Genomic DNA, 23947 nt, shown 5'->3' on the forward strand with positions numbered 1-23947 from the left:
TTGTGAGCTGTGAGCATTGCTGGCAGCTAATTCAAGATTAATTACTTGTTTGTTGAACTACTTGTTCATTGAAAAATTGACTCACTTGGTATTTAACCTCCTTTGATTCAATTATTCCTGTTTAGTAAACATAGACACAAACAGTTTGGAGTGTTTTTAATGCTCCTGAATTTCACATTTTGATTTTTTCAGTTTTAAGAAAATGTGTTCAGCGAAGATGGCTTTCTAACAATAAAATATAAGGAATGGTTTTGGAATTATTGGCTAAAAGTATTCTTTGTTTCTGAACAAATCGTAACTGAAATCAAATCTTTTGAATTTGAACCAAATTATTTTCAAGACAAAGGTTAGGATTCAGAGGTGATTTGGCTAAAATTAATACACTTGATTTTTCTTTAGGTTAAACGTCTTACCAATCCAAAAGGGCTTTCTTCCACTGAAGTCCCACAGCCAGTCCATGTCAGGCTTTGACAGAACACTAACAAGGTTGCCATGGTAACTGGTGAAATAAAAGAGAGTAAAGGTAGCAGAAGCTATAAGATCCTCCAATTATAGTTGGGTATAAATACACATCCTTTTGAAACTAATAATAATGAATGCTGTGTTTACTGTTAGAACCTAAATTTAAGGAACATTTCTGTTTGTATACTATCTGCAACAGTATATATATCTGCACTTGCCAGCTGATTATTGAACGAAGCTGTGAGTATCGGCTTCACCAACGTCTGAGTAACTCGTCCTAGACATGCAGACATCTTTGTGTAAAAACTGTCTGGTTTTGTCCATTTTAAATGAACTTCCACTGCATGTTTCACTGATGGGCCATTCCATTTCTTGGGTTGACTGTTAATACCTAGGAGGATAATTAATATTTAAATCATATTCTCCTGCGTTCAGTGCTACTTTTTTCAATTTTCCTTGTAGGCCTTTTCCTTACTGATTTCCTTAATTTCCTTGTACTGATTCCCTGCTTTGTTTTGAAGATGCAAATGATTTGTCAACATAAACACATACAGTAAATATTTCATATATTGTTCCTTCTCATTTTAATTTCATCGTTTGTTTCCGCTGTATGGATGGAGACACTGAACTTTTATCAGGTTAAAAAGCATCTGCCATGTACATGCTCGGGCACTGGATGAGTATGACTGCAACAAAATGTATGTTTTTGCACATATGGTTTCTGGACCACATGTAAACTCAGCTTTCTAGCTTGAATGTGTCCTGATGATGTGGAGGGAAATGAAAGGCAGGACTGTGGGCTCATTAGCTGTGATGGAAGAAAGACAGCAAAGCCGTTTGTTTGTTCAGACCCAGGCTAGAAATGGTGAGGGGGATGATGATGAGAAGAGAGATGAGAGTGAGAAGACTTTAGCCAGGAGACCAAACAAAATGTGACTTTGTGTCACCCTTTCTGCCAAGAAATGAAAGTTACTTGACAATTCCTACAAATTCTAAGACATTTCTGTCCGATAAATGTTATCAAAGAGCAAGGAACTCTTGCACTCTACATTCAGGTACAGTATCATTGCTAAAATAATTGAATCAGTATTGTGTCTCTTTTTCCACAGACATGACACAGGAGCAGAAGCACAATAGGTTTGAGCCTCCTGTCGTGTAGTTGCCAGATTACTGAAAACTTAATTGCATGGCAAAAAATGATATTTGCAGGAGGTAACAAAAACGAATTTCAAGTTCCTCAGGTATGAAGGATTTACACATCGAGCAAGAGGGATAGTTCACGATGCTGAAACTGAATTTGACATTAGAACCAGGGTTCGCTTCACCTTGTGTCAGTTTAGCGTTTGAGGAAGGTGTCAACTCCTAGCTTCACTTCAGGGGTATCAGACTCAGGTCCTGGTGGGCCTAGTTCTTCAGGTTTTGATTCCAACCTGAGCACTTTTACTTAGTGGGTCTTGTTGTTAATATAACTGCATCAGTGTAATCCTTGTAACATGGCTCTGAGCTGTTTTATAAGTAACTGTACCTTTTACTGACATGAGTGCTTTACGTTATCAACAGTAAAAGTGCCATCTTGTATATGCCTAAGAAAATAATTAGGTTAATAGTTGAACTGTCTTCTCTGGTTGGAAGAAATCTCGGCAGACTCGACGACTTCCAGGAAACGAGTCTGACACCCCTGCTTTAACTCTTTAACTTCAGTTTGCCCATTTGGAGCTCCTGGGGGGATGGGTTGTCAGGAAGCCAAAGTTAAGTTGTGTGTTTAAGCACAGATTTCCCCTTCTGGGCAAATTGAGCTTGATCTCTTTAGTGTCCCAGAATTTACATGCATCCTTACATCTCCTTGCAAGCCCTGGTAGCAGAATTCCATGTGGCTGTGTGATCCGTACTGACAAAATAACAACAATTCCCATTGAAGGTCCATCCAGAAGGACATTTTTGTGGGTTGACGTTCTGGATATGGGGAAAAGAAGAATTAATACATGATTTAACTTCAGCAACAAAAAAAGCCACTCTCACAAGCAAAACACAACTGAATAACTGGTTTTACCTTATTAATAGACCTTGTTTAGAATATATAGAAAGTAAATTTGTCAATAGAAGTTTCAATTTTGAGAATGTAGTTTGCTACAGAACTGATTATAGAAAGTAGCCTGGAAGCAAATAAATACCAATCGCCTATTAGATGTATCTATGCCATCCAAGGCTGGTTAAACTGAACTCAATAATTACTTCATCAGCTGGATTCCAGGGTTTCCAAGAAATCCCATCACAGCGGAAGAGCTTGTGGACAGTCTGATCAAAGTGTATAAGTCCTATTTGTTCAGGAACACAGGCTTTGGGGAAGAATCTGGCTCCACCACCCTGTAAAGAGACAACTAAATTTGATCAGGACTATTTACACTATGTGGGACTTCAATTTGTAACATGCAGACTGCAGTCTATAAGTAGAAAAGGCCTTATCTTCCTTAATTTCCTTTCTTCACATGCAGAGTATTTTATCCAGAGTTCATCAGAATGAATGCTCTAGTTTGTAAACAAAGTAAAAATAAGCAAACATCCCATGCACAGTTAAATAGATGTTTAGGAGCACATTTAGCTTATACATAGGCTTGGTGTGAGTTTTGGAGGAAGTGTGTTGTTTTAGAAATTGTCACGTTTGTAGTGACTCATGATTCTGTCTTTGTCTTTGCTACTTCCGAATTCCCATAGTGGGTGTTGTCTTTCCATACCTGCTGTGTGAAGTAGGTTGGAGTTTGGACTGGATTTTGAACCGCGTTGCTTCCTGTAGAGACAATGGGATGTTTCTGCTGCCCTCTCCTGGTCACTAGCACCTTAGCTTTTCTGTCAGTGCTGGAAGGAGAGGTATCATCCTCCACTCTGAGAGACATTATTCCGTGGTACTAAAGCAAACAGAGGAAGACGTCAGGTAATGATAGGGTAATTCAGTGCTGTAATTGCCTGTCATTATTTTAACCTTCTGTAATTGTCATTTGTTGTGACTTCATTCAAAACATACTTACTAAAGACCATTTTACACCAAGCTTGTTCTAAGAGAATGAAAAAATAATGTGTCAAAGTGTTTTAAGCTTCAATCTAATGTACAGGTCAGTGATCAGGCGACCACTCTTCCATTCAAAGAGTCCTTGGTGACATGAAAAAAAGATATCTAACGACGTCTTTGAGACAGAGAGAGATTCTGTGAGATCCTCCAAGACAACAACATGTTGGGATTGCAAAGTTATTAACAACTATATGACCAAGATGACCTGACGGTTCCTTTATTCTTCCTGTTTGTGTGGTTGTTTCAACAAATTCAGTCCTATATAGTTTCAATGTTCTTCCTACCTGCATGAAGATATATACTCTTATCTACATTTAATTTAATTTCCATTCCTGTTTACAGTCAAACTGTTTCTGCAACACATTTGCTCATTTCAAATGGTTTACCTCACTTTTGTGTAATCTGCAAACATAACAAGATTCCATCTTGTTACAAGTTTTTACATTTATGTAATGAAGAACTCAAGGTTCACATCATGATAGTATTCATTCCTTCGCAGCTTCATTGCCATTGAAACCAAAAGATCAACACTGTGACTTTTCCCACCTAACATTCAGAGATCAGCCTTTTGTCACTGGAGAATAGGAGTGCATCCACTCCATCTTTCATTATTTACTGCTTGGTTCGTAGCCAAGTGTGCAAGCTAAAAAGGCATATCCTGGAATCAGGAATCAGAGAATATCCTCCATCTGTTTACTTCATGATCTTTACAGTGAGCATATGGAGAATATCTGGCATTGTTCCTCTGTTTTACTGTTGCCACCACATTTGAAGTTCAGCCAGTGCCACCTTGAAGGAGCTCTGCTAATTTCCTCAGGGTTTTAAATAGTCAGGAAAGGAAAATAAGCACTACAAAGAAAATGACGGAAATGAAGACAATCGCCTTCACTTTTCAAAACTCCTCTGCATTTTCTTTTAATTTCAGTTCTTACCGTTTAGATTTTGTTGTGAAGAAATGTTAAAAAATATCTATTTTGCTTATGTTTAAAATGGTATATACCAAATGAACTAACTTTTATGAAAAAAGGGCAGACCCGCTCTGTTCCATAGTGTACATGGCTGAGAACAAACCACTTGGGCCATACTGGAACTGTGTAGTGGTAACTTACTCAACATAAAGCTCATATGATAAGTCTAAAATGAGTAGAAACTCAGCAGGATTTAATTCAATAAAAAATGTAACTTTGGTATAGAAAGAGATAAATGGATTTTGGTAATCAGACACATTCTGAATAAATTTCTTCTTCATCCAGCTATAAAGACAGTCTCTTCCAATTTCCAAAAATGAGTTTATGAATTTGTTAATTGCGTTACACATGGTATACCAATTTTCGCCAGTTTTAGGATTAAGAACACTAGCTAATTAAATGAAACATTTATTTAACAAAATAACCTCACCGTAAATACTAAATCTGTCCCATTGTGATGAACTGATGATGGCTGAACCTGCCAAAGGGAAAAAGAGAGCATTCAGAGATGCAAAGATTCAAAACAGTTTGGTATTTTAAAATTAAAAACATCTTTCAGGGATTTGTTGAGCTGTATACATTAATACAGGACTCTTGAGCACAGTAACCCATTATGGTACAAAGCCCAGCGCCTCACAGTTTTTCCATTTCCGACAGGCCTCAGTCTGGTGTGGGAGAGAGGGGGCTTGTGCTGCTGTGGAACGTCTCCTCTGACCCATTCCACTGGAGCGAGAGGCAGCGTCTCCAGCTGTATGATTCCATGGCTGGGAGGGGGGAGCTCTGAAGAGACAGCGGCTACCTTTCTTCTTAAGCCAGTTATGACTGGAAACTGGTCATTTGTTCTACTGCTGCTGCACTGGCCTGTATTGCAAAAAAGACAACCCTGAGGTATGAAGTGATCATTCATAGATTCAGTGCATCAAATGCATGATACTTTGATTTCTGGCACACCATGTTACCCTCTCTCTTACAAGCAGCACGTCTTCCCTGAAATGTTCTTGTCAGTCCTTTCAATGTCACATCTATGCAATTTAATCTTCTCAGCTCTTGGTTTGGGTCCAAGTTCTCTGTAGAATGGAAAAGTATGTGTCTGGCCTAGCAGGCCCTCTTGTAGAGGAAATAGTACTTTTCTATCTTGTTGAAAATGATTGCCGTCCAGAAATGGGAGAAAGTGAAGCAGTGAAAATATTCCTCCTTCAGACTCTTCCTTGGCATTTTTTTCCCGCCTAATTCTGACTTGCTTACTTCATTCTCCTTTGCTCTGCCTCCTCCCATGCCAGTTCCTTCTTTCTCTCTATCCACCTTCCCCAGTTGCCTGGTCGTACAGTATGTTCCCCTTACTATCCTGCTTCCCTGTCCAGATCATTCTCCTCTCTTGTGCTCCAGTGGCAGTACATCAGCACTGCAGCACATCAGACCACCTCCACAATTCCTATTTCCTACAGAGTGTGGCCACACTGCCTGCAGCTCATACCTCCTGCCTTGCAGCCTGTGAGCTTCTGTTAACAGCACTGTGCTACTTCACAAGTTGAGATCCCTTCCCATATAGCATTTTGCACTGATCTTTTTCACTGTATAACATACAACATTAGGTTCATTGTACCCTATTTATGTTAAGACTGCAATGTGAAATTTTCCATTTATAGTATGTGAGAGTGCAGTAGGTTTAGACACGATAAAGAACCTTTGACTGAGCCTCTCACAAGGAACTTCTGAGTTTTTCTTTATATTCTGGTCCCAACAGCCATTTTTTCCATTATTTTAAGGTGAGATTTGAGTGGGGAGATGTGTCAGTGTGAGTTGGCTGCAAAGGAACGAATAAAGATTAATTCCACGCTGAGAGGTAGAAAGAAAACATAGTGTTTCAGCTGCTGAGCATTCAGACCTGAAGAAGGCTCAACAGCCGAAATGTTTTTCATTTTGCGTTTCAGCATGGTATTAACCATTATTTGCTATTTTTTTACTTTCACTATACTGTGCAGTATATTGTCCAATGAACTGCAAATAATACAAAAATCTAAAATGCTCTGTGAAAACAACCATGTTTTGCATGACTCCATGTCTTACCTTGTTTTGAATCAATTATTTTCACAACAGCTTTCATGTTTCTGCCCAGAACAGTGCTGGCGGGAGAGGTGAGCACCACTTCAAAGACCTCTTCTCCTTCCTCCAGCTGGTCCTGAGTGATTTCTACCCGCCAAGTCCTGACTGAGACCCCTGGTGGAGCAGAGAAGTATAACAACTCTCTGTCTCCTGAGCTTTAACATGGTGGTTTAAACTAGTCAGTAATATAGTTTACAGAACTGTTGCACTGTTGGTTTATTTGTGTTGCTCTGTTTAATAACAATACATTTAAACTATTTAAAAATTTCTTCTGCACACCCAGTTATTTTAGCAGGAGAGAGAACTTTTTGAAAATGTGTGGGGGTTGAGGTTTAAAAAAGTGTAAGACATGAATTTCTTCTCAGGGAGATACATTATTCTTTCTATTTAATGACAAGATATTTCCAAATTATTGATTCCACAAATTATTTTTAGAATATATTTCAGAAACTTCTCCTGTAAATTGAAATCATAATTTAATCTGAGGTATGCAGGTTTGTATAGTGTCTTATGAATTAACAAATCAATTAACATTTCAATGGATTAGATTTTTACAGTTTTCATTTTTTCTACAAAGATGGATATATGTGATATCCATCTTAATATATTCGCTTCCTAGTGAAAAACTAAAAGAGAAACAAACACATTTGAAATTTACCAGGATCAAATTGAGTTAGACTTGAATGGCCAATTATGAAGTCCTTCCCAGCAGATGCTGTGATTTCATTAATCTGAAAATGCAAAACACATATTCCAACTGCACATATGATTTTTAAAATGTAATCTAATTATGACAGTTATAGATATACTCTATATAAATAGACATACTGTACACAATAAATATATTTGCAGGATTGAAATGAAATGTACAAATAAATGACTGAAAAAGAAAAGGAAGTTTTTATAATGTACACAAGATGTAAATGTTTATTTCATTTATTTCATTATTTTTGTCCTTCTTCAGGAATTTAGGGAAAAAAAATGTGAGATACAAAAAAAATCTAGCCCAAATTGATAGTGGAGAGAGAAAATAGCCTGATCAAAAAATTAATGCATTAAGTAAAGAGGAAAAGTATTTTGATGCAAACTTTAATATCAACCTCCAGTTTAGGAAACTGTCAACAACTGAAGCTGTATTTACCTTAACTGAAACAAAAGAGGACTCCCTTGTGTTGCCCTTCCTTTCAATTGTCAATGACATCACACCAACATCTTCACAAACCTTATATTCAGTTTGAGAGAACTCTGTTCTAGACCATTTGAAGTCAAGGCTGCAAGAATTACAGAATTACAGTTTCATTTTAGCAATGTGAAATTTAAGATTGTTAGAAAAAGAACTGTAAAATGAAATGCAGAATGAACTTATAGACTTCAGGAAAACACAGTCTTGAACAGACAATAGTATGAGCGGATCTCATTCGGGTATTCAAAATCCCCAGAGACACAGGTCACTGACAAAGGTCAGTGCAATGGATTTCTTCAGAATCATACTGCTAAAAACTAACCAGGGGACAAAAGTGGAAATACTGCAAGGAAGTGCATTTAAAACTTGGGCAACAGGAGGCTTGGACAGGCCATGTTGTTAAAACTGAAATCCTCCAATTAAGAAACAGCTGAATGAGATCCCTGCCTCAATTAGATACTAAAAATATAAAATGAACTAGACTGGATGAATGACCTCCTCACGTTTGTACTGTGAATGTTCTGTTATTTGTACACTTTTTGCAGTATCAATACAATAATTGATAACTTGTCTGACTGGTAAAAATGATAGAAGAGTTTCTAGAAAAAAATACAAAAAATATATCCCTTACATCTGGGAAGCTCCAGAGTTTCCAAGTGGGTCAGTCACCTGGAACTGCAGACTGTCAGACAGGGCTTCCAGGGCGGAATTGATGATGTACAGGATACCTTTTCGATTCAAGTCACCCTGACTGAAGCTGTGATGGATGAACTGGCCTTTGAAAGATTAATAAAACCAATAAGACCAACAGTCAGTAGTCTCACCACTACTGATATGTGCTATATCATGGATTTTTAATGTGAAATTAAGCTAAGTCTTTTGTTAAATTTGAATTTGCAGGATGTTTTGATTTGGCTTTGTCCCCTGAGTTCCCTGAGTGGAGCAAATGTAACAAATACCTGAGGAAAGTGGAACATGGGAATTATTTTTTGTTGGTTTTGCAACACTCTTATAAGTTTGAGGGCTGGCTATCTTGAGAAACATTTCTGCACATTTTGAAAAAGCCAGAAAGGTTTCAAATGGTCGATTAATTGATTAATTGATGTCATTATCACACACAAAAATTGGTACCCGATTAAATCATAAACAGTGCACTTTGGAGGAAAGGAGATGTGGAACCTTTATAAAGTTAATTGTTTGGTGAGTGTGATGATACAGTATCATAGGATTATAAACAGATTTTCTTTTCAAAGATTTAATGGGAAATATTCAACTGACAAGAAAGTGATTTCTTCAGCCATTCCACAATCAAAATACAATTAAAGTAAAGTGATTAGACTGTGACCTCTAAGGGTAAAACAGTTACTGGATTGATGGGTGGGCGTTCTTTGAGTGGGAAGTTGCAAGGTACTATGTTTATTTAAACAAACCTGCAGATGTAGTTTTAATCTGAATGACTGCTGTGGTTTTAATCATTTGTTAGTTCCTGCCCACAGCTGGATACTTACTGAAACTATACTGGATGAATTAGGTTATCCTGGGTGAGGAACCCAAGGGAGCACCAATTACATCAAGGACTGTCAATGGTTTGAAAGAGAGTTAGCTAGACTTTCTTAACTTCAATTTTGCCTTGGTACTTTTAAAAGTCCAAAATAAAAATCCTGCCAGAACCATTCAAAAATAGGCCAGACTTCCTATGTAAACTGATTTGAAGAGGAATCTGTTAACTACCAGATCCGCAGTAACTAGAAAATGTACTCTATCCTGCAGATAAATGAAAATGAAACTTCACTGTTAAATTTAACATTAACTGTTAATGACTGAGAACCAGAATAATAACTGGTGATGCAGAAAAAAAAGGTGGCACCCCTTTTCATGTACTGTAGCATAGGACTTTAACGTTTTGCTGGTTTCCGTTATAATTGGGCCCTAAGTCAATCAAATTTGCATTTGAACTAATGATCTTGCTTGTATTATTAGTTATTTTTCATTTCTGCAACAGCTGGCAATTTTACAGTACAAAGGAATTTCAGATCAATTAAGTGTTCAGTTAATTAGCTAAGAGCTCAACTAGAGCAAAAACTAGCAGACATGTGAGTACTCTACAATTAGAACAGACGACACCTCCTCTGACCCATTTCAGCATCAGAGAATGCCTACATTTAATGATTTTATAAGATCTTACCTGTCGTTGCATTTTCTAGATAACCAAAATATGGACCCTGCAGAATTTGAAAGGTTATGTCCTCGTCTTTTGTGCTAGAATGTGATGCTTTCAGGTCTCTGGAGGAGATATAGATACCATAGCGCCCGTCCTTCAGCTGTTCTGCCTTCCAGAGACAGTGGAGATGTACAATTCTAGGGGCTGACATGTCTGTTTTTTCCACCTAACAAACAAACAAAAATATCTTAATGCATGAGTAGTCTTCCCATGATTGCTATAATGGAGATATTCTAATTCTTTAAAGCAAGGTCATCAAACTCCAGTCCTCAAGGGCCAAAGTGTTTCCAATCCAACGTCAGCTCTCGGTTACCTAACCAAAGTATCTGCTTCAAATTTAACAGTTTTTCAAGGCCTTTCACTACACAAAACCTGCATAGCCTTGTGGGCATAGAGGAATGAAATGTTAAACTAGTCTGCATTTGTTGGTGACTTTTTGTTCTGTGTACTTGTTGGTTTATCATTAGACATACAATGTATAGAAAGTGTGTTTGAGTATTTTACAGCTGATTACTCAAAATTCTGTCTTTCTTTAGGATATAGTTAGTTATTAAACATTTTGGGATGAAGTTAGAAGCACTACAATCAAGTAGTCAATGCAATAATTAGACCAACTATATACTTGAGAGCTCGGGCTCAGAATATTAGGCACCCCAAAGTTGAGTATGATACCCCCTGTCCAAGGTTAGAAGAATCTCTGTCTGAATCAAGCAGAGACAGTTCCGTTTAATTATATGTACTTTATGTATTAGTCAAATCTCTTTTTTTGCCTTAGTTGTTTCAATACCTTTTAGATATATGCTTACAAACATGCTGGTCGATTTGCTAATAATATAACAAAATATCAAAACATAGCTAACAATGCGGACTTCCAAAAACTATCCGAGACGTAAAGGGGAATGACGATGACGTAGTGTTTGACATTGTGACTGATGAAAAATAGCACAGCTAGGAATGTGTGCTTGGATGACACCAAGAAATGGGGGATAAGAGAATGTTTTTGGTATTTGGCTTAAGTAAATGGCATTCCATTTCTGTATTTATTTTTTGACAAAATGTCATCAAGCAACACACGTGTGTCATGTGGATCTTCATGGCCTCTCGGGATTCCATTTACGGTGTTTCAAGACTGTTTGCATGGACTCTTCCTAACTCACCTGGATAGTGAAAAAGACGGGCTCTGTGTGGATCTTTCCATCCACGAGGAAGCCATGATTGGTGCCATCGGAGGCCACAAAACTGAAGCGGTCAATCTGGGAGGGTCCCCCATTGTGTTTGTACGCCAGATCCATGTTGGCAAGCTGCAGCTGGGTGAAATTACTCTGGCCCATTGGCACACCCTGCAGGTAGAGCTGTCCATACTGCGGCGGCCGTGCTAGAAGGAAGTAGAGGTGGCTGGGTGGAGTGTCGGGATCGGAGAGGCTCAGAGCTTCTGGGGTCAGTGCTATCATTGAGCCGGCCGGGACCTGAAGGCCGGTGTTCCGGGACAGAGTCGGAAGCACACGGTCAGCTGTTTCCACGGTGATTTCCAGGGTGCCATTTCGGGTGGACAGGCCGTTGCTGACAACAAATCTAGCAATGAGAGAGGCAAGGCAGGCCTTCAGCATGTTTGTTTGCTCTCTTTTTCACCCCATCTACAGAAACAAGATGATAATGAACATGTTTTACTACAGAACATTCTCCAAGGGCACTATTGCTGACTACCTGAAATGCTTCTTTGGGGTTATTTGTGTTATATATAAGGTGAGTCACCTTGAATAAAGAAAACTCACATACCTGAAATTCTCTAGAATCTCTAGTGTTAATCCAGGTCTATTGAACCAGTAGGTCTATAAACCAGTAATATAGAAGAGTAACAGAAATGCAGATGCAATAAGCACACAAGGTCCTGTATATTTAGTCTTTCTTATAACCTAGTTTTTTTTCTTTGCTTTGCAGAAACTTTGTTTTCTAGAAACTTTTTCAAGTTTATTGGTTCAGTATATCAAGTTTGAACGTCTGTCTGTCATTCAATATCCTGATAATGTTGTTCCAGTTATTCCTACAGAACTCAATAAATAATTTCCTTCAAAAAAATAAAAACTTAATTGCCATTTTTGCTGTATGTCTCCAATGGCTAATATTACCTCATTTTTATTCTGCTTGTCACAGTAATGGTTTGCATGTACAGCTTTCATGGTGACATTCCTGCATGATGTAATTGCTGAAACACTAGCCTGGACATGAACATGACCTGGTTTAGCTATTACCCTGTAATATCTTTTGCTTTCCTCATTTGTTGCTCACCCATAGTAAAACAGTTCTGAATTGATCCCCAAGCCATCATCTGTACATGTAACAATAATCACCAAAGTGCCAGTGCTAAATGTCCTATACATGGGGTTCCTTAATCTAAGGTAAAAATGGGTAAAAAACAATTTAGTCATCTTTCACGAGTTCGTTTCTCTTGTGTTTTACTGGAATCAGTTACCCAAAGTTACCCATCCCTCATACCGAAAAGCTTCTCGGGGTGAAGTAGCTCTGTTGTCGTGCACATAGCACACCAAATGTGCTGCCACATCCATCTGGCTGAAAGTGGTGATGGCAATCCCTGGGTATCTGATGTACTCTAAGTGTCCGCTGGTGGGCGGTGAGGTGACAACATAGAGAAGCTCTTCTGGTTTGTCTGTCCCATCGACTGCCAGCAGATTGTCAGTTGTCAACACTACCCGCTCTCCCCTGGATGTCCTCAGGGGTTTGATGAATATGGCAATGTCTCCTAGGACCGTGGTGAGAAAAAAATGAAAAGCAAGAGTTTCAGTGGAGGGAAAAAGTGAAACAAAACCTTTTAAATGTTCCTCATTGAAGCTGAGGGTGTTTCCTAAGGGTTAACATGAATTCCTTCACCCTCAGGAAGTCCAATGTTCTGAATGAGTCGTCTTACAAACTTGACGTCTTTATCATGACCAGAAGCTGATTAATATGTAACTGACAGGGGCTACATAATATGGGTATCAGTCTGTTTTTCGTGTACTTTATTATGAAAAAAAGATCAGGATTAAAATGGCTTCATTATGGCAGAGTAATCATTTTACATGAATAATAAACTATGACTGGTAATATTACTATAGAGAGAAATCTACTTTAAAATATTCTACATGACTACATCCCCCTAGAAGCATCTCTGAATCTATTGTATAGTAACTTGCAGTTTTAACGTTGGCCAAGCATAGATGTTTCTTGACAATATAAGTCAAACAGGCCTTATGTTTTGAGCACTCACCCTTCTCCATATCCTTTATGGAGATATAAAAGTTCTGAGGTGGAGACCTGTTTCTTCCATCAAACAGGTAGAAGATGAAGAAGTCCTGGCTATGGGAGCCCATTGATCCTGTGTGCAAATACCTGAGAAGGTTCATGTCTATATCGTCCTGAGTGCAGTTCATCCCTGCTGAGACAGACACCCAGTCCAAGCCTATCTGAGAGCACCACAGAGAGAACAGTTAGGAGCATGAGAATCATCACATTGGAAAGCACAACAGTAAGAGTACAAGAGCAACAACATACACATTTGTATTATCCATACTTTTGGGCCACTTCACAACATTCCATCTGACACAGACACATTCCTACTGTATATATAATCAATCAAACTAACTTCCAGAATGGAAAGAAGCAAAGGTAGATACAGGTAATGAAAACAAGGGCTGAAAGTGAGATGAAAGCAGTGATATTTTTGTGTGACCAGTTAATATAATAGCCTTTTTACTTAATACCTGTCTTTAGATGGTTAAATGTTCTATGTCTGTTCTCACAAACGTAGGCCACTTACTGACCTTAAGCTGGAGTAATCCCTGTTTGGGTAGACTTTCAAACACATAGTGGGTCTGATGTCCAGGTGTGTCATTGTCCTGTGCAAGCAGAACTGCACTGGAGATAATCCTGGCTTCTCCCATTTCTACTTCCAAACCATTATTCCTGCAAATGAAAAAAAAAATGCGTTAAAAACCCTCATATTCATACCTGAACCCCCATAGAAATTTCCAAAACAAAAAACAGCTAATTTTCTTATTACCGTATATGACGATAAAAATGTAAGAATGGCAAGTGGCAAAATGCTAGCACACTGTACAATTTATGAATTTTAGAGTGCAGATGTTTTTCGGGGTTCCTCTGTAAAATGTGGTCCATCAAGTGTTATACTCCTTCATGTAGGAACACCAAGAATTACGTTTGTTGTGTTAGGATTTGGAGTGGTGGTCATGCTATATAACCTTACCTAATGACTTGAGGCTTCTCATCATTGGTAGGAATAATTGTGACTGCTACATATTGTTGGATCTTATGTTTACCATCTGTCAGTTGAATGGCAAAACCATCAGACACACTCTCAGAGTCATCATGCATGTACATCAAACTCATTCCTAAAGGGTAAACAGTAACAAATTATAAGAGAATTTCCACACTGTTTCTAATAACAAACCGCCTGTTTTTTCAAGTCTAATATATAAGCATACTGAAACACATAACATTTTTTCTCCTTTATCCTGTGGTCTCAATTCTTTGATGTGACACTGTTTGTTTGGCTTTTCAGGATATTTTGTGGCATTTGATACTGCTTTGTAGCTTTCCTATTCATTAGGGCGAAAGGAGATCCCAGATTTTCAGGAGAAAGAGACTGCAAAGAACAACAAAACATCTCCTTATCAAACATGTCATTAATGCTAAACAATGTATTCCTCTACACCTTTCAATCATAAAATATTTAAACTATTAATTTAAGTAAATTGTCGTTTCATCAATCAGTTCTGAAATTTTCTTTCTTTTATCTACTGTATTTCTTTCCTTCTTTTTGTTTTTTGCTTTGAGTGTGTGGAGGACGCTATGTATATATAACACATCTTAATTGCTCCTTGAAAGGGTCGTGACTTTAAAGCAACACACTGTGAAAACCATGCAAGGGCTTGGATTCTTGTGCAAGGCACTGTATGCCCAGGATTGGGTTGGGACAACAGACCGTGTTCCAGGTCTTTCATGGTGAAGTCATACACGGAGAGCTCCGTGCTCTGCTGGTCTGCGGTGAGCCTTTTGTAGCGTGTGATGTCATTTCCATAGATTCCATTCATGATCAATCCGTGTCGTGGCGGCTGAACAATGGTGAAAACCAGCTCATTCCGGGGAACATCAAAGTCTACTACATTGATTATGGAAGGATCCAGCTCTTTCATCTTTCCCTCTTGCACCTTGAAAGAAGGAGGATGAAAGTGAGTCAAGATTAACACTAAAGTGCTGGATTTGTGACACACTAATGGACATGATTTTCACCTATGTGTGAGTTATGCATACCTCTAAATATAAATGTGACTGTAAAACACAGGGCTTCGTCCTGAGTAGATTTTTAATTAGAGTTTTTCAGATATGAAAAAAGTCACCCTGTTTTAGAATATTTCAGATCATTATTTTTTCCATTGTGTTATTTGGAAAAAGCAAGTCATGGAACATACCTTGAACATTAAAATGTGCTGAGCTGCTAATGAATTGTAAAACTCTTTAAGAGCGTGAATTCTAAAATTTAGAGGTTTTAGATGTAAGAAAGCATATTTAAATTCTTGCAAAATACCATCATCATTCTATATCATGACAATGGGATATATTCCTTAAAAAGATGCCAGGAAGAACACAGGGGCTTTACAAAAACCTGCAAGACTGGAATTTCATCTTGAGAGCAAGGTTGGTGCACAGTTTAGTAATAAGAAGGCAAAGGTAAAGGACCAGTCTAGGCACCAATATTCTCAAATGTTTTCCATAAACCATTAATGAAATGACAGCTTGGTGTTGAAGATTTTCTTCTGACTTACAGTAATATTTCTTGCCAAGAAATCAGGGGCTTCATCATTAGTGGGGTTTATAATTACGTAGAAAGGGGTTTCAACAGAACGGTGCTTGCCATCAGTCACGTACAGCATGAACTGATCTGTGGTGGGCTCAATCCTCTGGTGACGAGATTGCACATAGTTTATGTGAAGATTCTTCACATGGCTCAAAGCAAAAGAACCTAGCAGACAAAACGTGTCGGGTTAGCCATCTTAACAACAGGTCATGTGCATACCTGTCACTGGTAAGCACTTCAGACTTCAAACAGATACACAGTAAGTAGTTAAGTTCAACAGCAAAACCAGTGAAACTGGTTAAAGAGGGGTTAAAAAAATTAAAACAGTTATGGAAAATGTACTACTAATTAAATATCTTGTTTGAAAATCACATATAATTGTATATACTGAGAAGAATTACAATGCAACATAAGTTCAAATGGTTTAATGCTTCTTAGTTTACAAAGGTTATGGAATGATTATTTAGTCCACAGTCAAACTGGATATTGAAACATTTTTAATGAAAACCAAATTATGACTGTGATTAAGTATTAAAACACTGAAAATGAACCTGTAAACTAACCAAGAATTAACCAAAGGAATCAAGTAACACTTTGAATTTAACAGTTTAAATCGTTGATGCTACCATCTTCCCATATCCTTTCCCATACCAGCTTACGAAGAACAGGATAGATAATTATTATCATTTCTTTTTAAACCATAATGAAAGTGAACAATAAATTCCAAAGTCAACTCGGAATATGAAATGTGTAATATCACACAATAAAATAATAGCAAAACATAATAACCACAATTAATGTTAGTAGCATATGTGAATGTTGTTGTTTTTATAGACTTACTGATGCTGATGCCCATATTGCTTTTCTCAAAGCCGGGACTTGGGAGGGTGTTCTCAATGTAGCCAAACTGTGGAGGGGAAACCAGGATAAACTCTAACTGCTCCAGAGGACTGTCTGCATCTCTGGCACTCAGGCTGTTGACAGTAATGGGGGCTGATCCTCCTTCATCAACAATAAACATCTCTCCTTTTTGAAGAAGAAAAAATAAAAAGCAGTCTGTGGTACTGTGTAACCTTTAAATCAAAGTGACTCATCAATAATTGGGCATTAAACCATTTCCTGTGTGTAGCAGCCACTGGTCAATTCAATGCACTTTTCAGTGCTAGCATATACAGTAGTACCACTTCTTCAATCACACGGACATGAGATTTTCAAACAGGACAAGACACACAAGAAAACAAAAAGTATTTTCCTATGTTATAAAAAAAATAGTGAAATTACCTGTGATGATAATGGGAGGTTGGTTATCGACAGGAAATACAGTTATGTTGAGGTCATAGACAGGAAACGCATCATGAAGCCGAGATGCAAGTATGACTGCTAAGGGCCCCTCAAAACAGCAGCCCTGACTGATACCTGCTTCTCCATCCGAGACAACAAATGAAATGGTATCTGACTGTGGGTTCAATCCAATCTCCCCTCCTAGAACAAAATAACATCTGTTTACTGCTTTCTTTCACAAAGTAACACATAAAATGATAACAGTCAGTCGAGGATAACTACAGCACTTTAAAGGGCAACAGCTCTCCAGTATTGATGATTATGGTCATTTGTTGTGCTGTGGAATGCCATATTTTGGATTGTGTTATATAAAAAGCTTTATGTACAGTACATAATTTTCTCTACTTTCTCAAGTGATTAACATGGTAATTAGTTCTAGATTTGAACTTCAAACCTCCTCGTTCTCCTGGGTGGAGACATTTTGTGTGATAAGAAGCAAAATTCAGATTTTAATTTGAATAGATAAGCTTTTGACTTTGTGTTTTGTTCAATTGTCTTAACTATATTGCTTCAACTGTTTCCAAACCAGAGTGTAGTGGTCAGAGGTGTGACACAGCCCTTATAGCTTAGATATGCAGGCGACTAGTTCCAAGTGTGGTTAATGCATGGCAAGCCTGGATTTGATTTTGGTCTTAAATTTGAGTTATTCTACTAGATAAGTAGTTTGGTGCAAATCCACCAGATCTTGACGCATCAAACATTACAAAAGCAAAGATTTTTCCCCAGACCCTCAGACCCTGTGTGTTTGCTAGTACCTGTATGTTTGTATGTGATGATCCCCGCAACTATGTCTTCCTGTACAAACCGATCCACAATATTCCCATTTTTACGCAAAACTCCATGGTGTGGCTGACGTGCGATCATGTAGCTGAGTTTGCTGTCATCACTATCACTGTCTGTGGCAAAGATGTATTCAGCAGTGATGACCACTTCCTCTCCCTCTGCACAGTCCAACACAGGAATTAGACCTGGCATTAATACTGGGGTTTCATCATTGACTGGGATCACCTACACACATAAAAACATTTTATTTGAACAGAGAAAGACATACATACTTTCTTTTTTATTATTTTGTTTTGAGATGGGAAGGCATGATAGGTTATCAGGGTTGCCAAATGTAATTGAATGACTCAAGCATGGAAGATATGTTTGTGAGTGTTCTCTGATGACCCTGATATAAGTGACAGAGATATGGTGTGTGAGTGATAATCAGTATAATTGATATAATTCTTCGAGGACAATAAAAACAGCTTGAGCTCACCTTAACTTGCACAGCAAAGTCTGCTGAATTAATGCCATCTGTAGCGATGAAGAAAATTGCGTCTTGCGTTGTTTCAGAACTGTCGTGGCGATATCTGTGGGGCCAAAACACACTTCACACATGTAATATTATCGTTCCAAAATTGTACTGGGCCTTTCTTTACAATATTATTTGTTGTAGCAGTGTTACTGCCTTGTAGCTTGATCTCAGAAATTATGCAAGACTTGGCCAGGTCAGCACCAGGGTGTGATACTGCCATTAAAACCTAGGTTTGCTGCAGCAAGTGGTGTTGATCGACCAGTAGGTGGCGCTCTGACAAAGGCTGTCAATCATGACTAAATTCCATTCTGGGTTTGTACAATCAGCACTAATGTTCCCACTGAATGTATTTATATTAAGTCAGTTCTTTGTTGTGCCAGACTGTCCCACAGCAGAGATTGCATTTCAAAATTGGTTTGTTTTGGCTTCATATCTCTCTTCACTGTTAATTTTGTACAAAGTAAGTGAAAAGATTTGCAAAGAAGTTCTCATCAAAGGGAAATAATTAATAAATATAAAAATTCTATTTAAAAAATTAGCATTACAAGAATTGGTATAATGGAATTCATGACATATATCTGACCTAACTTTTTGGCTTCTTAGGTCCTGCATTGTGAAGGTTTGTCCCTCTTTCATGGGGAATCCGTCCAGCTCAATCAGGCCATGCTGGGGTGCTCTCTTGATTTCCACCTTCAGTCTGTTCTCTGTGGAATCCTGGTCTGTTATCAGCAGGTGGTTAGCAGTTATCTGACACTGCCCTCCCTCCTCTACTGTCAACTGCTTTGCAAACACCTGTAAACACAATCCACAAATACAGTAGTGAAAAGACCGGCCCTCCCTTCCACAGTCTCATTAGGCTCCCACTTTCCTTTGAAAATACATACAAATCTTGCAATTCCTATTTTCATAGCAGCTAGCTTTTATAATTGCTCAGACACTCAACATTTTATGGATACAGGATTTCGTAGTATCACAGCTTTGAAGTCTAAATTTCCTCAAAAGAAAATCAAGCCACATTTAGAAAGTAAAAAAAGTATTTTCTGTTACTCTGATTTGAGTCTATATTTAAAGTCATTCTTTTAAAGCATCTAGATTATTCTTTTACTAACGGATTATTGGAATATTGAATTTTATTGGTATGGTTTCCAAAGGCTGATTTCTTTACACAAAGAAAGTCTGAAAACAGCCACAAAGCCAGACTGTAGAAGCCAATGTCTTGGGATTCATGAATAACTAGCTACTGTAGATGAGATTCTTAGATGAATTAGGTATGATCATTCAAAGAGCCCAGACAGACCAGAGCATCTCCTCTTATTTGTAACCTTTCTTTTCACCTCAAGTTACAATCAGCCTCAGTCATTTCTTTCAGGATTTTGAAGGTTTCAAACCGACCAGCCCTCAACTGCCACCTTCTAAAGCTTAAAATATTTCACTAGGAATATCAAAACCCAAGAATTAAGTGTACTAAAAGGTTAATGGAGTGTTTTAGCCACAGTAAAGCTTGGCTGAGGGCTGACCTCCTGGCCAGAGGATGAGGAAGATGGAACTGCAATGCAGAGTGAGGAGTGGCCAAGGGATAGGGATGGATTGGAGGAGGGATAAAAGATATATGTGAGGGAGGGAAGGTATTCAGGTGAAAGGAAAGGACATCAGGAGTGATTTCGAATTCCTTCCAAACCTGTGTTATAAACTCAATTTAGGATTATTCAGTGTTTTATTGTAAAGTCACACCTACAAGGTAAACCTGATGTTTCAGACTATCAGCAGCCAGCAGCCATATCACTCTGCAACTCACAACTAGCCCACTGAAGCTAGGGAGGTGTGAGCCTGGTCAGTACCTGGATGGGAGACCTCCTGGGAAAAACTAAGGTTGCTGCTGGAAGAGATGTTAGTGGGGCCAGCAGGGGGCGCTCACCTTTCGGTCCATGTGGGTCCTAATGCCCCAGTATAGTAATGGGGACACTATACTGTAAACAGGCACCGTCTTTCAGATGAGACGTAAAACTGAGGTCCTAAATCTCTGTTGTCATTAAAAATCCAAGGGTGTATCTCGAAAAGAGTAGGGGTGTAACCCCTACCCCAAATTTCCCATTGGCCCTTATCAATCATGCCCTCCTAATAATCTCCATCTATGAATTGGCTTCATTACTCTGCTCTCCTCCCCACTGATAGCTGATGTGTGGTGAGCATTCTGGCGCACTATGGCTGCTGTCGCATCATCCAGGTGGATGCTGCACATTGGTGGTGGTGCTGGTGGAGGGGAGTGCCCATTACCTGTAAAGCGCTTTGAGTGGAGTGTCCAGAAAAGCACTATATAAGTGTAAGCAATTATTAATAATTATTAACTATCCACGTGCTGCTCAATGAAGCACAATGGGGCAGACTAAAAAAAGGGCATGTTATGTTGAGTACAACTGTCCTTACATCAAAGCCGATGCTAATTCTAGTATCTAATGAGCTGAGCCTCATTTCTCTTGGAGTTCTCTCAGGATGACTGCTTGAGTCTCATGTCTGTAATACCTCAGGAGCCTGGTTATCCACAGGCAACACTGTGATGTTGAAACAGATGCCAATGACGGTGCCACCCTGTTGGTTCGTGACAGAGAAGACGAACTGTATGTGTTGTGAGGTGGGTCCAATATCTGTGATCGGAGGCATATAGGCAACTTTCATGTAGTTGACAGCATGCTGAAAAGAAAAAAAACAAACAAAAAGCCTGTTGGGAAACAGAATAATGCAATAACAAGAAAAATGTAAGTGTAGTCATTCACTGAGGTTCCAGACTTTCTGTCGTTGTAGTGGATAATTAAGAAACCACATCCCAAACCACACTGTAACAAACCAACCTCTGTGTTAAAAAACAAAAGAGTTTCCTGTCCATAAAAATAAAGGACAGTTTCTGCATCTTATTACATGTTTCTCCTTGATCAAATGTTTAAATCACTTTGCTTGCTAACGTTACTGTGGTTATAACCTAGAACTCCCAGTACATCACCATTTTAAAGAATGTTTATTTTGTACTTTAGAATAACAGTTTGTGAACATCTAAACAATGCTTTTGTTAATTATAAAGTTTTATCCGTCTTCCCCCTTATCTGCATATTATTATATACTGTACCTTTGTAAAAAGCTCTGTGAGCACCTGGAAATATGTGAATATAAACATGTTGTATTAAAGTGTGCAACAAGCTGGAGGAATTTACAGACATGAAACTGAACTTTGTGGGTGGTTTGTTGTTGTACTATTTTGCTTGTTTTTTCCTAATTTAAATTTGCAGATATAACATAGAAGAAATCCCCAATGCTGCTGTGACATCCTGAACAAATACCTGAAAAAAATGCTCAAAAAGAGAATTCAGACCTGTGTGAATGACCTCAGCACTGGAGCGCTGGGATCTTTAGTGAATTTTGGAATGCTGTCAACCAGGAATAACTTCCCAGCATCAGGTCTCCTGTTCAACAAAGTAGAGTAAAAAGCATAGCATAGATCTGTCAGTTACAGCAAAGGTTTAAACACTCCAGCTGATGAAGTAGCCAAACCAACAAGAATTAGAAGAGCAGACTCACCAAAGAGATGTAGGACAGTAGGCTTCAGCCCAGGATTAAAAATTAAATGGACAAGACTTATCTTACCACAAGGTGTACACATAGTAGAATGTAACTATTCAAGCATCATATTTTGAAGGCTACTGTACATTTAATAATTAGTCCTGACTCCTTTTAACCTATGAAAAGTTTTGGAAAGCTGTATTTCTGTTACTTGAAGAATAGGACGGCTCAGTTACATTTCCTATTACTGTGGTTAATTCTGATTTAAACATAAAGTCAACCAGAAACTTGAAAAGAGAGAAATTAAAGACCTTGCCAATACAGTCAAAATATCGCCTATTAAACCTTATGTGATCTGAGATCTGATTTCAAGACTCACCCATAAATGCTGGTGTAGAAGGGAGGTGTGGTTATGGTATAGGCCAGTTCCTGCTCAGGTGACTCAGGATCTGTGAAGTGAAGCTGCTTCTTAGTCAGGTGTATTACCTCTGTCTCCTTGACAACCAGATGCCGAGTAACCCCAGGCACTTCTTTTGGCAGTTGGTCATGGACAGGGGTTATGTGCACTACTACAACCTGCAGTAAAAAGTTTTACACCATAGGTCAAAGAGAGACACATTTTTGAAACCTTATCAGATTGCCATTTTCCAATATAATTATAATATTCGGGGACTTGCAAATAATAAGCTATCTTGCATTGAAAAAGAAGGAAAATGATGTTATGTTTCCTTGTTTCTCCACCAAATAAAATGAAAACGCAAATGACATATGGGAAGTATTCTAAACTGCACAAATCATGACAAACCTGAAGCTCAGAGAGATTGGGTGGGTCATGGCTGTCCGAGAGAACAACTTCAAAGGAGTCCTCAAAGACCTCATTGCCAAGGTGGCGGTAATAAACAACTGAATTGAATAAGTCTCTTTGGAGGAAGCGACTGACAGGATACCCTGAGAGGAAAAGAAAAAATCACATTACCTTTCTGGCAGTATTCACAAAATGAAGGCCTCAATGGCTGAGGCCGAGATTTGGTGCTGTCTGTTGGAAAAGCAATCTGCCAGAACTGCCTGGGTCTGTTAATATAAAATTCTAATGATGGAATTTTACCCTTCTGTGATCCAGAAAAAATAAAACAAATGACAAACAGCCTTTAGCCAGTGAATTAACTCTGTAGAAATTATGAAGTCCTTCAGTTCTGAAGTAATGTAGTCAATTATGGTTTAAGTCAGAGAAGTGTCTATTTGTGGGACTTGGACAGGATTTCTTTCAGACCATGATACTCTTTGCCCCAAATGCACGATATTTACAGTGTCGAGTCCTTAGATTCCTCAGCAGAGAGCCTCACCTGTAAGTCCGGGCCCTGGTATCTTGGTGACTTCCCCAGCCTGTGGGAGGCGTGTAATGTTGTAGAGGATGTAGTCGTCACTGGAGTCTAGGTCGGAGGCCTGCAGTGTGGAGCCTTGGATAAGTGCCGTCTGCCCCTCACACAGCTCCAACACCACATTAGTGATGAGGAAAGGGGGGCTGTCATCCTTTGGGAGAATGTTAATGGGGAACTTGTGGCGGGTGCTGTGGCGGCCATCAAATATTCGAAAGCCAACAAAGTCTTTGGTGGTGTCGCTGTCATCATGGTGATACCGAACCACACCGGCCTTGATGTCATTCACGCTGAACATGAAGCCTTTCCCCCCTGTGAGTTGAACACAAAGCAGTGACAGGATTCCATGAGCTCATCAAGATTTATGATATTTATATTGTAATCTATGCTAATTTAAATTGCCTTTCTGTCAAAATAATGGACTATAGTGCTTTTTATTTGCACCCAGGGTTAAACACAAGGAGGTAGAGCTTTGAGATTGATGTGATTGGGCATAAACATGACAGAGTCT

At 38.6% G+C, this 23947-nt stretch overlaps 1 protein-coding gene across 4 annotated transcripts in view; it reads right to left on the minus strand.

Annotated features, from left to right (window-relative positions):
- The window catches only part of frem1a (Fras1 related extracellular matrix 1a), a 60794-nt gene that overhangs the window by 3625 nt on the left and 33222 nt on the right, over positions 1 to 23947 (minus strand). For 3 of the 4 annotated variants that reach the window (XM_006629720.3, XM_015344956.2, XM_069189655.1), the window contains 28 exons: positions 23404 to 23748; positions 22866 to 23008; positions 22440 to 22636; positions 21873 to 21963; positions 21032 to 21199; positions 19095 to 19303; positions 18473 to 18566; positions 17967 to 18219; positions 17152 to 17352; positions 16711 to 16896; positions 15839 to 16035; positions 14998 to 15223; positions 14260 to 14404; positions 13817 to 13958; positions 13264 to 13459; positions 12495 to 12759; positions 11159 to 11573; positions 9966 to 10167; positions 8412 to 8556; positions 7739 to 7868; positions 7256 to 7328; positions 6562 to 6711; positions 5132 to 5355; positions 4925 to 4972; positions 3195 to 3365; positions 2695 to 2826; positions 2300 to 2415; positions 414 to 499 (listed from right to left, as the gene is read on the minus strand). In XM_006629720.3, the coding sequence (XP_006629783.3) occupies positions 414 to 499; positions 2300 to 2415; positions 2695 to 2826; positions 3195 to 3365; positions 4925 to 4972; positions 5132 to 5355; positions 6562 to 6711; positions 7256 to 7328; positions 7739 to 7868; positions 8412 to 8556; positions 9966 to 10167; positions 11159 to 11573; positions 12495 to 12759; positions 13264 to 13459; positions 13817 to 13958; positions 14260 to 14404; positions 14998 to 15223; positions 15839 to 16035; positions 16711 to 16896; positions 17152 to 17352; positions 17967 to 18219; positions 18473 to 18566; positions 19095 to 19303; positions 21032 to 21199; positions 21873 to 21963; positions 22440 to 22636; positions 22866 to 23008; positions 23404 to 23748 (4950 nt within the window). The remainder of the gene's footprint in view (positions 1 to 413; positions 500 to 2299; positions 2416 to 2694; positions 2827 to 3194; positions 3366 to 4924; positions 4973 to 5131; positions 5356 to 6561; positions 6712 to 7255; positions 7329 to 7738; positions 7869 to 8411; positions 8557 to 9965; positions 10168 to 11158; positions 11574 to 12494; positions 12760 to 13263; positions 13460 to 13816; positions 13959 to 14259; positions 14405 to 14997; positions 15224 to 15838; positions 16036 to 16710; positions 16897 to 17151; positions 17353 to 17966; positions 18220 to 18472; positions 18567 to 19094; positions 19304 to 21031; positions 21200 to 21872; positions 21964 to 22439; positions 22637 to 22865; positions 23009 to 23403; positions 23749 to 23947) is intronic. The other variant, XM_015344957.2, reaches the window with a different exon arrangement.

This window comes from Lepisosteus oculatus, chromosome 1 (genome assembly GCF_040954835.1).
Source record: "Lepisosteus oculatus isolate fLepOcu1 chromosome 1, fLepOcu1.hap2, whole genome shotgun sequence".
Lineage (NCBI taxonomy): Eukaryota > Metazoa > Chordata > Actinopteri > Semionotiformes > Lepisosteidae > Lepisosteus > Lepisosteus oculatus.